We start from the raw sequence: 14608 nt of genomic DNA, 5'->3' as shown, positions 1-14608 counted from the left end.
GGCCCTCACACGGGATCCCCAGGAGTCACGGTGTTGTTGATGAATCGAGGAAGCGCCTTGTGGGTTGGTGCCGCGTTTCCTGCCTTGCTGGTGACCAACAGGTAAACGCGGCAGGTGTAGCCCACGGTCAGGAAAGACACAGAAAATACCGCAGCTCTTGGAAACACAGACATGTGCGTCTGAGGTTGAACATACGGGAGTATGGCTGGAGACCGAGTGGTAGGGATATGTCCAAGCCCCCACCTGCAGGGACAGAGGGCCAACAGTTACCTGCCAGGGCGACCTCGAGGACAGGACACCTTCCAGTCTGTTAGGTCCCCTAAAATAACACGGTCAGTTAGCACGGAGGACTAAGGCCCACCCCGAGATGGGGGGAAATGTCTTCCTAGGTCCCGAAGAGATCCCAGCTGGCGGACTGAAGGATAACATTTGAATATGCATGTTGTCTCTTAAGCCTGCTGCCCGTGCACATGCACAGGGAGCATTACTGGGACCGGCTATGAAAGGATTGGCAGCCTAAGCCTGAGCTACACTGTTGTGATGTGGCTCTTCAAAGGTGCAGGCTGCATCCACCATCCTGACATCTGGCTCTGACTGCGGTAGCCTTGGGATGCTGTTCACTACTTTGGGCAGCGTACATGTATCCTCGGGCTCCCCATTTCCACAGCTAAGCATGGTGACCATGACCACTCAGCCCAAACACCTCAAACACCAACATATACAAACAGATGAATTCCAAAAATGGGTCAGGATATGTCTTTGAAGTGCTACTTTTTCAGTCCTAAAAGATTTCAAGAGTCAAAATCTACCTACTTTAGAGTGGAGTAGGTCATCTCGGTGTTAAAAACACCGAGATGGTCTTGGTTTATGGGCAAAGCTAAAAGACAGTAGATGTGCCATACAAAAACTTGGTCTCTCCCCCTCTCCTCACCAGAGCACACAAGCAGATGTTCAGCTGTCATCCTCAAAATACACACCCACTGGCAACAGCAAAATGAGTAGTTGGCAAAACAGCACCATGTATATGCTAGTAAAATTACACAAAGTACCAATATTATATATACACAGATGCTTTTCATGTTCAGGTAGTCTTAAACAACCTAGTTTGGGAATCGTATAGTTAGAAAATCCAGACAAAAGAATTTACACACAGGATTGAATGATGTAATTCAGAAGTTTTGCCAACCTGGGGCTTCAGAGGAAAGTGCAAGAAACTATGTAGTGAGCAAATATGGGATAATCTGAGCCTAAATTTCATCTCAACACAACAGCTGTAAAATGGTTGAAACTCCGTAGCTTTCAAAATACTTTCTATATTTACTATTTTAATGCTGGGCATTTCTGCTATCTTAACACCTTTTTCCCACTCGAATTTCACTTTTTAAACCTTTCTGGCTTCTTGGCTTTGCCAACGCAGTGTTTGTTGGAATGGGTATCAGAAATAAACTATCTAGTATGTGTAAAGTGTTTTTTGTCTCATTTGAATTTGCCAACTTATGACAACTGATGAAGACTTTCTAATTTTAGATCATGATACATGGAGGAAGGCATGACCTGATCCCAGTTCTTAGTATTAGTTGTGATTTTTTTTTAATACTTTTAGATATCCTTTACGTTTGTCTCTTGAGATTCTTCAAAAGCAGATTTGAGGAAACAAATCCTTCTTGCTTTCTGAAGTGAACATTGTCCATTTTTAAATCCCTCCTTGGATGTTTTCCATGCTTTTGCACAGAATCTTTTGAAGTTTGATATATTCTCATTAGGATTCTGTATTACTTTCCTTCCCACTATTTATTTGCTCAAATTTACTGATTTTGGATGCACAAATTATCTGTAATGATGATTTCTCTTCAATTGATTTAGTCAATTAAGAATTTATTAGTTAGGATAAGTAGCTCAATGGCTTTGCTTAAACATTGTGTTTTTTATGTAAAAGCATGCAATTTCTATTGCCGTCACAATACCCATTCACCCAATTGATGAGAAATCTCTAAATATCCTCATAATCCTTTTTGGATTCGAATAAACTAAACATTTTGGTTCATTTGCAAGTTTTGCCGTCCCACACTTGTCTGCATTTCCCAACCACTTATGAATGTATTAAGCACAAAGCTTATTACAGAACCTTCATAAACACCCAACTGCTTTCTTTTTGCCATAATAAAGAAAACCTGCTCTTAGCTTCTGTTTCCCATGTTTTGATCCATGGGAATATTTTGTTCCTTAATCCACAACTAATTCATACCCTTGGTAGTTCCTGTGTGATCATTTTCATCAGCTTTTCCAAAATGTGTTTGTTCTGTAGATAATTTTGTTTTAATCTGGTTTTGTAGTTACATGTTCCAGGAATTGCAATATATTGGTTGAAATGTAATTTCCTTTACATAAGTTTTCTGTTGTTATTCTTTTAATCATTTACCATGTATACATCTGTGGTTTACTAATCTGTATTTTCTGAATCACGATAAGATTTTTATTTAGATTTGATAAAATGTCAGCTATTTCCAAAGCATTAAGTACAGTATCTGTGCTTAATTAGACATACTGTGCTTCTATAGTGGCAAAATTAGTTCAGCTGATACTTCAGCTTTGGCTAGCACCTTATGATTCATAGGACAGATTTTGTCTACATATAGAAATGTAATCAGTGGAACTAAATAGGCCTATACATTTATTGCATTACCTAAATCATCTTTTTAAAATCAGTTATGACTGGCTCATCAATTTAGCTCAACTTTGCTGTTACTTAAGTACAGTCTGAAACCAACCTTCCCAATAAATTCTAAGGCAGTCAGATCAAGGTCTTTTGTATTGTAGGTGAGCACATCATTAAGTTTCATATTCATTCTCAACTTTCACAGGCAGTTCTCCTTTATTCACTCTAATTCCAAACCATCAACATTGCTATACTGTTATTGCAGAAAGAAGCTGTTTTCCTGGCCTGCTTCATGATTGATATTATCGACATATCTTTATCTTCTAGGTGCCCATTGCACAAGTAGCTATTCAATACGTTTGAAATCTGAATGCGGTTTATTTCCAACCTAATTCCAGAAATACAAGGTAAAGCTTTTAGGAGAATTATGTTCTCACGCAGGGTTCTGTAATGATTTTGTTGTTGTTACAAAATTTACCTATCCAATATGGGAACATTTCTATGAAATGAAAAGTTGTAGTGTGCTGAAAATTATATAATGACCTATCAGCTCCACTATCCCAGGGGAAGGTTATGAAATACTGCAAGAATTACTTATTATGAGCCCTGCAGAATCATGAGATTGCCTTTATACTTCAGAACAGTTAAATGACAAATGATGATTTAAAATCCTGAGGAAGGTAAATGTGTAAAAAAAATAAGGATTTGAATTTTGCCTGTTCTTCTGCCATGTCTTCACTTAATGTTCCCAACACACTTTGCAAGAACAAAGTATTCAGACAACAGACTTATATATAGTACTTGCACACTATTTTAGGTTTATGATATGTAGTAATCAGTGAGGTATTCAAGGATAAATGCAAGTAAACAAAATTTAGCTGTGTCTGAATTGAACAACACATTGTTTACACACTTTTGTGCATTCATTCAGGTGTGGTTATCATTTTATTTACTATAGGAACAGGGCAGAAAATGCATTCAAAAGACATGATATAGAGTGGGTTGAATAAATCTTGCTGGAAGAACTAGAGTATGTCTCTGTGTCTGGCACATTTGAAGCAGCTGGAGTTTTGCACTACCACTGCAAGATAAAGTGATTCATATTAAGCCCCTGACTGTATAGTTCAGTCATCAGCAATGCAAAACAAGGGCCATGAACACAGGCCAAAGTGCAAGTTTATATTTCTGTTGCAAAAATACAGAAAGTCTGGTGTGAATATTTAGAAGTCTTTGTATGAGAACTCCTGATTCTATATATCTGAAAAGCACTGGTATATATATTTTACGTTCTGAGAAGCACCAGTTTGGGACGCCCTTATGTATTGTCTATTTAAGCCTCTTCAGAAGCAGAACTATAACCCAAACTAAAATAATGAAGGACATGCACATGTTAAAGGGAGATGACTGTACTGCTTATCTGGTTTGGTTTACCCAAACTCAATGTGCTTTCTGCTATAATAGACTAATTCGACTCTGTACAATAATTATTTTATTTATGGGATATTTTGCGCTATAGCGCAGTTTAAGCAACCTGATATTATGTTACATTTGCTAACTTGGATAGATTTATGTATAGACCAGTCCCACAGACTGTCATCTGTGCAGCCAGCACCTTTGCACACTGAGCAGACTGGCCATGTCAGGAAGTTAACTCCACTCTCATGTTCTAATTCTACAGATACATATGCAAAAAGCTCAAAACTTAAAATTAGTACCATTGACTTAAATGGCATTGTTCATGTGAATAAAATTAAGTACATGTTAAAATAAAATGCTAGTGTAAGATATTCTTAAACCCCCTTCCCAATATTATGTAATAATGTCATCTTTTTTGTAAATAAGATTTCCAACCTTGCCAATAGATATCAAGCATATTTTTCACAGGGTTTCACAAAACACTTCAATAATACTAAAAATACCTTCTGATTTTCAGTATACTTCAGTCAGTGGTAGCTCGTTTCTATGAGCACTACAATCTCTGTGGAAGAGACTGTTTCCATTATTAGTTTCAGAGCGTACGCAATCTTTGCTTGTTATTTAGTCTTATTTCAAGGACTTGAGTTAAGAAAGACTCTTTATCAAGGGAGTAGTGTTCCAATCTAACTCCCAGTAAGGTCAGTGGAAGTATTTCTATTTTCCTTCTTAGAAAAGTGGTGGAGAGTGAAAAGATTAATTTTAACTTCATCATTGGTTGAAAACTGGTCTGAGTTATCAGCAAGAAAAAGTGACCATATTGGGTGCAGTCAGTTTGGCCATGTTGAGAACAGGTGTTCATGCCAAAAAAAGCACTAGGACAAGTGGTTCCCCATGGCAGCGTCAGGAAGCTGGCAAGCGGGATGCTCCTGCCAGCATCCCCAGGGAAGGACAGGCACCCAGAAGTTCCAGCAGCTTCCAGATTATCTGCTTCTTACAGCTCTATCACCATACATCACTGTGAGCTTACTAAAGCAAATGGTATAAGCCTATTTTTGTGTTTGACTTGTTATCCAAAATCATTTAACAAAACTGCAGTCTAAACATATGAAGTATTACTTCATGTGAGTTAGTTTGCAAGTGCTGCCTTGAATACAGAAAGACTGAGGAAGATACAAACCCATTCTACTGACATCTATATATGCAAATATCAACTAGAAAGCTGCACATTACAATTTTTAATGTGGTAAGGGCAAAATGAATTGTTCTATAAAGTTTATTATTTGAATACTTGCCTAGTTCTAAAGTTACATGGATTTGAGAGAATTCCAGCTATATACTTCATATAATTCTACCTGCATACTTCATAAATATTAAGGCCAAAAGGGGCAATTAAATATTTTTAGACTGACTTCTTGTATAACAGAGGACATCAGACTTACTGTACTGATGTTTCATATAATCTCTTTGTATACTAAAGATTATGAATACTGTAAGTAAGCCATGTAACTTGGAGACTTACAAAATTCTAGGATACGTACAGTAAGATTATAGATGGGAAGTAAATCACTATAGTCCAGTACTTAGAACATTTACATGTGACCTGTGACTGGGATAAATTTTTTCTCAGTCATATCATTGTATTATTATGCATTACAGCATCTTGTATGCAATCCAAAACATCTTGTACTTGCCCTGTCAAAGACAAAAGCTGTGATTAAATGGACTGCTGGCACTTTCTCTGTTCTGAACCTTCCTGTTTTCCTTTGATTTTCTTTTCTGCCCAGCTTCCAGTTTTGAAAGCACTGTACAACTATAATGAAAAAGCAGTTAAAATAGAGGTCAGTGTCCTGATCCCTGAGACAACATTGGTCTTTATATCTCCCTCGTTAGAAGTGTACTGGCCTGACTTTTTGGAGTTATACACCTTATCTTTACAGCACAGCAGGTACCAAACTAATATGTCCTAAAAAAAATGGTTATGCCAAGTGTAGTAGTCCAGCAGTGAACTGGAAGTGCAGTGGCCTTCCCCTCCATGGCCATAATGTTTTTGTCTTCCTCTTAAGAAATATGGTTGTCTAATGCAGATATGTGTCAGCTGAGGGACTGTAAAAAATATTAGAACTTCCCTAGAAGACTGTAATTTATAAGCTTCTGTATCTAAGTACTCTTTCCTACCAGAAGACTATATTAAAATGAATCATTGTATATCATCAGTCTGTAACTAAGCTTGGTAGGGGTAAACCCTTGTCATAATTAAAATAAATATATATATATAAATGATCAACAAAATTAAAGTTACTTAAGCAAATTTAAAAGTATGTCACACTTTTTAAAATCCAGGAAGTGAGTTGCACTGGCAGTTGAATACATGTCTTTTATCTCTCAGCAATATCTGAACAATGGTATTATGGTAAAAAATGAAGTGTGCAAAGAAAGAAGCGTCCTTACTGATCATGTGAGGCTGTTTACTTTGGACAAAAGTAGCACATATTGCTAAAAACCACCCTACTTAAAACTTGCTATAAGGCTGTCTGGAGACAAACCCTAAGTCAGACAACTGTTGGTTAAAGCTCCTTTAGGAAATCAACAAAGTCAAATCTGTTGCAGAGGCCATCTTCAGAATGAGGTCTGAAATAGAACAGATGAGCTATCCCCAGGCCAGGCCAGTTTTTCTTGACCCAGGCCAGTGAAGTACAGTCCCCAGCCATGCCTTCCTGCCTCTTCACTTGCTGCGGTTTAATGGCAAGGTGAGTCAGATAACTGACATGATCCAACAGGGAACTTTCTGCAGTGAGGTAGTTTTCAGCTGGATCAGCTGACTGTGCAGCCACAAATGAATTGGATCAAATTCCAAATCTAATATGAGAAATGTGGTGGCAGCACATAGTTGTGGGCGCAGGGAGTGCAGAGTTGCTACATTCTCTATCAGCTGTAGTTACCCTGAAATTAGATGCACTGCACCTTTGAACTAGATTCCTTACTTTTAGATAGCTAACTTAGGCAACCAAAGTCCCATTTCAAATGCAGTAGGAAATAATAAAAACATTCTGAACTACATCCAACAAAGGAAGCTTAACACACCTTTTTTTAAATAGTATACTCGTACAACTCACACGTAAAGTAGAAAAGCTGGTTTCAATAGTCACCTGTGTCTGAGAGGCCAAACCCCGCACTTGGTGGATGAGTGCTCTAACCACTACACTTTGCTGTGCTATGAAATAATGCTTGAGCTATGGGACAAGAGGAAGACGCGATATAATACAGAGTATTCAAAGGACTCCTGTACTTCACACTGTGTTAAACAGAAAAAAAGATTGTTACAGAAACTTGAGCCATGACTACTGTCATGGTTTAAACTCAGTCAGGCATGCAGCTAGCTCGCTCACTCCCCTCCCCTTCCTCCCCTCTCTCCCGGAGGGATAGGGAGGAGAATCAATAGAATGCAACTCCCATGGGTTGAGATGAGAACAGTCCAGTAACTAAGGTATAACACAAACCACTGCTGCTACCACTAGTAATAATAATGATAAGGGAAATAACAAGGGAAGAGAATACAACTGCTCACCACCCATCAACCAATACGCAGCCTGACCGAGCAGTGATCTAACCCTTCCAGGTAACTGCCCCCAGTTTACATACTGGGCATGACATGGTGTGGTATGGAATACCCCTTTGGTCAGTTTGGGTCAGGTGCCATCTCTGCTTCCTCCCGGCTTCCCCTCCTCCCTGGCAGAGCATGAGACTCAGAAAGTCCTTGGTCAGACTAAACATTACTGAGCAGCAACTAAAAAACATCGGTGTTATCAGTGCTGTTCCCAGGATGAAAGTCAAAACCACAGCACCGCACCAGCTACTAAGAAGGAGAAAAATGACTGCTACTGCTGAACCCAGGACAACTACAGAGTTCCACAATGCTCCTTGAGTACAGACTCACCTTTTTCAAAATGTTGAGTAGGGTATTGCCTGGGAAGTAAAATTGGGTGGGAACCCTTTCAGGCTGAAGACAGTCCAAAACCCTAGTTCCCCACATCTTTTATTTGCTCTTACTGCAGGACTACTGCACGAAAGCTCTGCCTGTTTTGAAAGGGTTCTTACAATTCCTTTTTTAACCTATTGAGAAGGGATGGAAAAGGAAGGGATAAAACAGGCTCCGAGAACATCTACCATATGTTTTTTGTGAACATAATGGGGGCTGATGAATGGTGAGGAGGTAAAGCATCCTCTGAGAGTATCTAGCAGATGCCGTTGAACTGAGGCAGAATCCAAATAAAACACGCAATTCCATAAAAATAGTCCTAAGCAATAGATCACTGCTGACCTGCATCAGCTGCTGAAAACTGTTGCTGTAGAAAAGGAAAGAAGCAAAACCAGAGGCAGTAGAAAAAAATTTAGTAAAGTAAGGAAGTGGCTAGTGACTGTAAATCCCTGTGGGAAGAGGCTTGGTGTTCAGTTTTCATTGGATGTGTCAGAACTCTGCCTGATGCATGCAATTACATTCATTATTGAGCATGGTTAGTGCTATTGATTGCACCTAGTGCTTCTGCACTGCAAATAGCAGTAGCACCTTTTTTATTTCTTGTTTGCTCTCTTCTGGTGTGCCCATATTGCTCTTTGAGATGCGCCTCACTTGCATGCATGTGCTCTCTTTTGGTTGATTAGTGATCCAACTAGTTAAGAGTAACTATATAGTATTAAAAGTCCTTTGGGACAATTACTGTTTTTTTTTGTGTGACAGCCGAAATAGGCAGAACATGTCATATTCAGTAAGTCAAATTGTTATGGGGCACACCCCACTGGAGCCAACAAGATAGTCATACAAAACAAAGTAGCAAGATACAACCAAAGGCCACAGAATAGTCAAGGCCCTGTGAACAGCTGATAGCTACTGACTGCAGCAGCATCTAATCATGGAGAAGTGGTCAGGCTCCCATGCCATACTGTGAAAGATGCCATCATAACCACCACTCTGCACCTTTGTGGTCAGGCTACCTACTTCAGAAGCATGACAGCATCAATAATTAAAAGACTCTGTCAGCCTGATGCATAGGGAAGCTCTGAAAATTTTCTACAGGAAGCAAACGTATCTGGACTCGAAACCGACTCACCTCCTGCCTAGGGAGGCACAGAAAAGCTCAGCAGAACTAGACAAAATAACCACCGCTTTGAACCGCCATAGCCATGCCCGGGCTGGGTTCGCAGTGGCCGTGCCTCCGGGAGCAGGGCACCAGGCAAGGCCAGGCCAGGCAGGGAGCCCATCCGCGCACCTGCCGAGCGCGGCGAGGGCCAGGCACCTCTCGAGCCGCGGGGACCTGCGGGACGGGACTCCAGGACCCTCCCGCCCACCGCCGCCTCGGGGCAAGCTGAGGGCTGGAGCCGGAGCCGGGTAGCGGGGCCCAATCGGCGGCGGCAGCGGGACCACTTCAGTGTCCCAGCGTGCTGCGCGCGGGGGGCTGGCTCCCCGGCCCTGGGAGGAGGAGGCAGTGGCGGAGGTACCTCGGGCAGGAGGAGGAGTTGCTGTCGCTGCTGAGAGCTTCTCTCTCCGCCGTCGCGCTGCCGGGAGGGGTGGCAGCGCCGCTCCCCCCCGCCCCGCGATGCCGCTCTTCGCCACCAACCCTTTCGACCAGGATGTGGGTGAGTGGCTCCCGCTGCGCCCGTCCCGGCCTGGCCCTCTGCTCCGGCCTCCCGCTGAGGTAACCCAGCGGCCGGGCCTCCCTCCAACCTCGCTCCTGCCTCTAGCCCCCCGCCGGCTGCCGTACCGCTCGGCCCCAGGCTCTCTGGTGCCCGCCCGGCCTCGCGTGTGGCGGCGAGCGAGAGGCAGCAGCGGGCGGGCGCCTCCTGGCAGGGCACGGTAGTGGCTGCGGCCTGGTCGGTGACAGGACGGGGGCTGTTGCGGGCCCTGCCTGGCGGCGTGGGTCGGCGAGCCAACGGGGCGAGAACGGGGGGGCTTGTGGGAGACAAGCTGGCCTGCCTAGCAGAAGCAGCATTACGGCACAACAAAACAAGTACTGAGAAATGCTTGTGCTGAAGTGTTGCTGGGAGATGGAAAGTAAAATGAACCGTCTACAATTCTTCACAGACAGGCATGAGAACATTGTCAACGAGTCTTGTATTCTGCTCTTTAAAGTGAATTCCTGTGGGAGCTTTCTTGAAACTTGACGTGTTATGGGCAGGTTTCATCCTCACTTTGCTTATTCCAAGGCCAAAGTAGATGGAGAGGGAATGCCTGGGTTTTACTTGACAAAGGTTGTGCTTAATGGTGATGTGTCCAAAGGTAAAATAACAGCGAGGCATTTGAAAATTAATTTTGCACGTCTGATTTGTGATTGTGTGATAGGATTTGTCTCCAACCTGCTGCTGGCGTTTGTTTTACTGTGAGTGATAAAAGCTTTGTGTGGTAAACAGTGTAATGGACTTTTTCACCTGTGTAGGTTAAGTACCCTCCGCACCCATCTTAGATTACTTTTTTTTTGCAGCAGTGTGTAACACTATATATGTTCCTTGGCACAAATTTCTTTAGTAGCCTTTTACTTGCTGTAGCTTTCAACTACAAAGACATTGTTTCTTTCTTAATGTTGTTTCAACTTCAGAAGTCTGGGCTCCAGTTTCATTCTTCCAGATCTTAAAAAAACCACAAACCCTACTCAAAACTAATTGGAAAGTGTGTATCTTCTTTTTAAAGGAAGGGGTTAGTGCATAAATGAGAGCCTGTGACACAAATTCTGTATGTATGTTACCAGGAATTCTTTGTTGTACCTTAATAAAGCATAATTGCTCTTCTCATTCTGAACATTTAAGAGCACTTCTCTACTGAATACTGCCCTTGTATTTATAATTTTCTTGGTGGCAAAGTTGATGGTGACTTATTTTTTTCCTAACTGTTTTGCTGTCTTCTAATGTAATTTGGCAGTTGAAAATGAGGAAGAGGTTTCACTGCTTGCCAATTTTCCATGGTCCATTAGAAGATTGAAACATTGGTAATATTATATGTGAGAATGATCTGAACTAATAAGATTAAAAAGTGATAGCTGAGGTTCTGGCAAACCTTCACTTCTTCCTAAGTCAGTCTTGCAGTGAAAATCAAACTGCTTGAATGGGTTTCTCTAGAGCTGCGTCTGGTAGATGTGCTTGTCAGCACTGTAAATTTTCTAATGCAAGGAGTAGCACCCAACTGCTACTTCAGTGATTTGCTATTTTCCAGGTGCAGAGGATGGCAACACCTTACCTACTGTGCTTGCCTAGTACAATGACCAGTAGATATTTTTCAGAAGCATTATTCTGTATCCTGTATGAGCACAGGGAAATAACCACTCAGTCTGAAATTGCTCTTGGAAAAGCAGTGGGCAGTGACCTAATTTTCACCAGTAAACACATCTTTCTGATGGCCTCCCTCATGACGTCCTGAGGGAGATGGAAGGAGCAGCAGGCTGTTCAGTTGGTGGCAACCTTCTTTCAGGAGCCTGCTGCCTTTATCCATCACTTAACTGGACTTGTGCCAGGGAGATGGGAATGATGAAGTCTCCTGGAAAGTGTCCCTGGGCCCTTCTTCCCCAAGGCCCCTTGGGAATGTGCTATTATCTGGATGAACTTCTTGGCAGGCTTCATAAGATAACGTCAGCTGTGAGTAAGGTCTCATGTTCTCGGGAAACTTCCAAAAGTTGCCAAGCAGTAGTGTTATTTTTCAGTTCTTTTCTCAGAGTGAAAGTTGAGTGCTCTGCTTTTGTTCTTGCCCAGCAAGAAAGTTTTCTTTTGAAAGTTGGATTCCTGCAGCAGGAAGGCAGTCAAAAGCTATTCTTAATTTCATGTGGATTTGGACATTGGTGTAGTTGATAGTATTGCTGTGATAGCTGGGCATTCTTGTCTACGTGACAGCTAATCAGTACTGTGTGATAGCTGGAAATTATTTTGGAACCATTTCGGATGATAGATTGCAGAGAACACATCTGGAACTAAATTGTTTTCTGTTATTTTGAAGAGCATAAGTATCTCTGAGCTCAGAAGGAGAAATTTCCCTGTTTGGCTGGCCAGTCATCGGCATTTGGCTAGTCCTGTTAGTGTGCTTCTGCTGTGGAACGTTGCCATAATAGTGTCAGCCATTTAGTGTCAACTTTGTACAGAGATTTTGAGGGTGCATCTCTTCTTAGGGTGTGGTTGGTAAAATAATGTTGTTTAAGACTACTGTTAAACTAATAATATTAAAGAATGCTTTAAGATGCTCAGAAATTTGAGGTCAGCTATTGTCATCTTCAAAGAATCCAGATCTCTGGGTGAAGCCCAAATGCTTTGTTTTGTTTTCTGAACCCTCTTTTTATCATATTTAAGACTATTTCACAGGAAGGGATGTTAATCATTGGTGACACAAGTTCGTGGGGGTTTTCATAATCAAGTCTGAGAACCTGTGACAGTGTGTCCAAGTAAGGAACATAGTATTGGAATCTAACAAAAGAAAAAATCTTGAAGACACTGTACCACTGAGATTATAATTAAGAGACTAAGCCTTCATTTAAGGGGTTAGAATCAGTTGTGTTCTTATTAGTTTGATGTGAAGTCTGCTTCTGCCAGATTTCACAACCTTAATCATAAAATTCCCAGAGAATTGTTCCTGAGAAATGCAGGTTTGTCTGTAAGTTTAATGCAGCCACAGTAATGGTGAAATGTGCTGTAAGAACTAAGAGACTGTTTGCTAATCTGTCATGACAGGCTAATTAGTAATGTAGCAGTGATTAGGCTAGGTTTGATGAAGGACTCCCTGCTAAAGCAGTTCTAAAGTGTCATTTAGATATTATCTCAAGAATAAAATCCGTAAGTATGGAGTTAATGTAGTCATTCTGACTTAATGTCAAACATTGTCTTCAGTGTCAGGGCCACCCCTCAGGAATCCTTGATCCAAGAAACTGGGAGAAAGTCTGGAGAAAGGAAGTCTTTTCCTTGGTTAAGGAGGATTTTGTTAGAGATCATTTAGATGAGCTTGACATCCACAAGTCTATAGGCACTGATGGGATGCATCCACAATTGCTGAGGAGGTGGTGGACATCATTGCTAGGCTGCTCATGATCATATGTGAAAGGTCATGGCAATCGGGAGAGGTGCCTGAAGACTGGAAGAAAACATCACCCCAGTCTTCAACAGGGCAAGAAGAAGGACCCTGGTAGTTACAGGCCAGTCAGCCTCACCTCAGTTCCTGGAAAGTAAAGGCTGGGGGCTGACCTGCTGCAGAATAGGTCTGCGAAGGACCTGGGGTTCCTGGTGGACCACAGGAGGCAGCAATGTACCCTCCTGTCTGAGGAGGCCAATGATGTCTTGGACTGCATTGGGAAGAGTGTGACCAGCAGGTCAAGGGAGGTTATCTCCCCTAGCTTTTCTGCTCTGCTCTGGTGAAGCTGCATCTGGAGTACTGTGTCCAGTTGTGGGCTCCCCAGTTCAAGAAAGACAAGGAACTGCTGGGGTGGGTTCAGCAAAGGACTAAGAGAATGATTAAGGGTCTGGAGAACCTCTCATGAGGAAAGGCTGAAGGAGCTAGGCCTGTTCAGCCTACAGAAGAGAAGCCTCAGAGTGGATCTGCTCAGTGTGCTTAAGTATCTGAAGGGAGAGTGTCAAGAGGATGGGGCCAGACTCTTCTCGGTGGTGCCAGGTGGTAGGACAAGAGGCTATAGACATAAACTAAAGCACAGGCAGTTCCACCTGAACATGAGGGAGAACTTTACTGTGAGAGTGACTGAGCATTCGAGTAGGTTCTGCCCAGATAGGTTTTGGAGTCTAGTTCTCTGGAGATATTCAAGAAGTGTCTCTACGCAAGCCTGAGTAATGTGGTCTAGGTGACCCTGCTTGAGCAGGGAGGTTGGACTAGATGATCCCTTCCAACCTCAACCATTCTGTGACTCTGTGATTGTAAGGAATGAAGGCAGTACTTGCCCTTAGTCTAGTTTGCAATGTGTAATGGTTTGAGGAACCACAGGAGTGGGAAGAAACGAAAGATTTGAGCTTATTATTTACAGTAGTAGGAAATTAAGCAAGTATTTTAGTAATATAGTAGAACTGTCAACCTGATATGACTTGCAATGATTTTTCACACATTTTATTAACTACAGTAGTTAGTGATCATTTTATACTTACAACTCTTTGGATATTTAATAGTATGAATGAATTACATATGATTGTACATGTCAGTGTACATCAGTGTACAGTCTGATGTTACTAGGATGTAAGAAATGTTTTGACTATGATTCCCATTTTCATGTGATGAAATACTTTCACTATTTAAACTCATTATTCTTTAGCTTTATTCCCTTGGTTAGCCAACATTTCTAAAACCATCCAGTTACATGTCTCCCTAAGACCATCCTTTTTCTGTTTAGGCCAGGTTTCCCAAAAGGGGGGAAAATAGTTGCAGAGGAGATTGACCCCAGATAATTATGGAGACTACAGACTGTGAGTTAACTTCTGGCTGCAATGGAAGATGTATTCCAAGGTTTTGGTTCAGCTTGTCATGAGTCTGGCAGTTTTTGGCCCAAGTTAGCCTACTGCTTTTCTCGGTATTGT

The 14608-nt window shown here is 41.9% G+C and overlaps 1 protein-coding gene across 1 annotated transcript in view; it reads left to right on the top strand.

Moving 5' to 3' along the window:
• The first annotated feature begins 9512 nt into the window (after positions 1–9512).
• Positions 9513–14608, top strand: part of STAM (signal transducing adaptor molecule) — a 38462-nt gene continuing 33366 nt past the window's right edge. The window contains exon 1 of the mRNA XM_062633686.1: positions 9513–9703. Coding sequence (XP_062489670.1) covers positions 9664–9703 — 40 coding nt within the window. The 5' untranslated portion in view covers positions 9513–9663. The remainder of the gene's footprint in view (positions 9704–14608) is intronic.

The sequence above is a fragment of the Pezoporus occidentalis genome, unplaced genomic scaffold, assembly GCF_034315485.1.
Source record: "Pezoporus occidentalis ecotype Australia unplaced genomic scaffold, CSIRO_AGI_Poc_V1 ctg40, whole genome shotgun sequence".
Classification (NCBI taxonomy): Eukaryota; Metazoa; Chordata; class Aves; order Psittaciformes; family Psittacidae; genus Pezoporus; species Pezoporus occidentalis.
The sequence above is the reverse complement of the archived record's forward strand: the minus strand, read 5'-3'. Positions and strand labels throughout refer to the sequence as shown.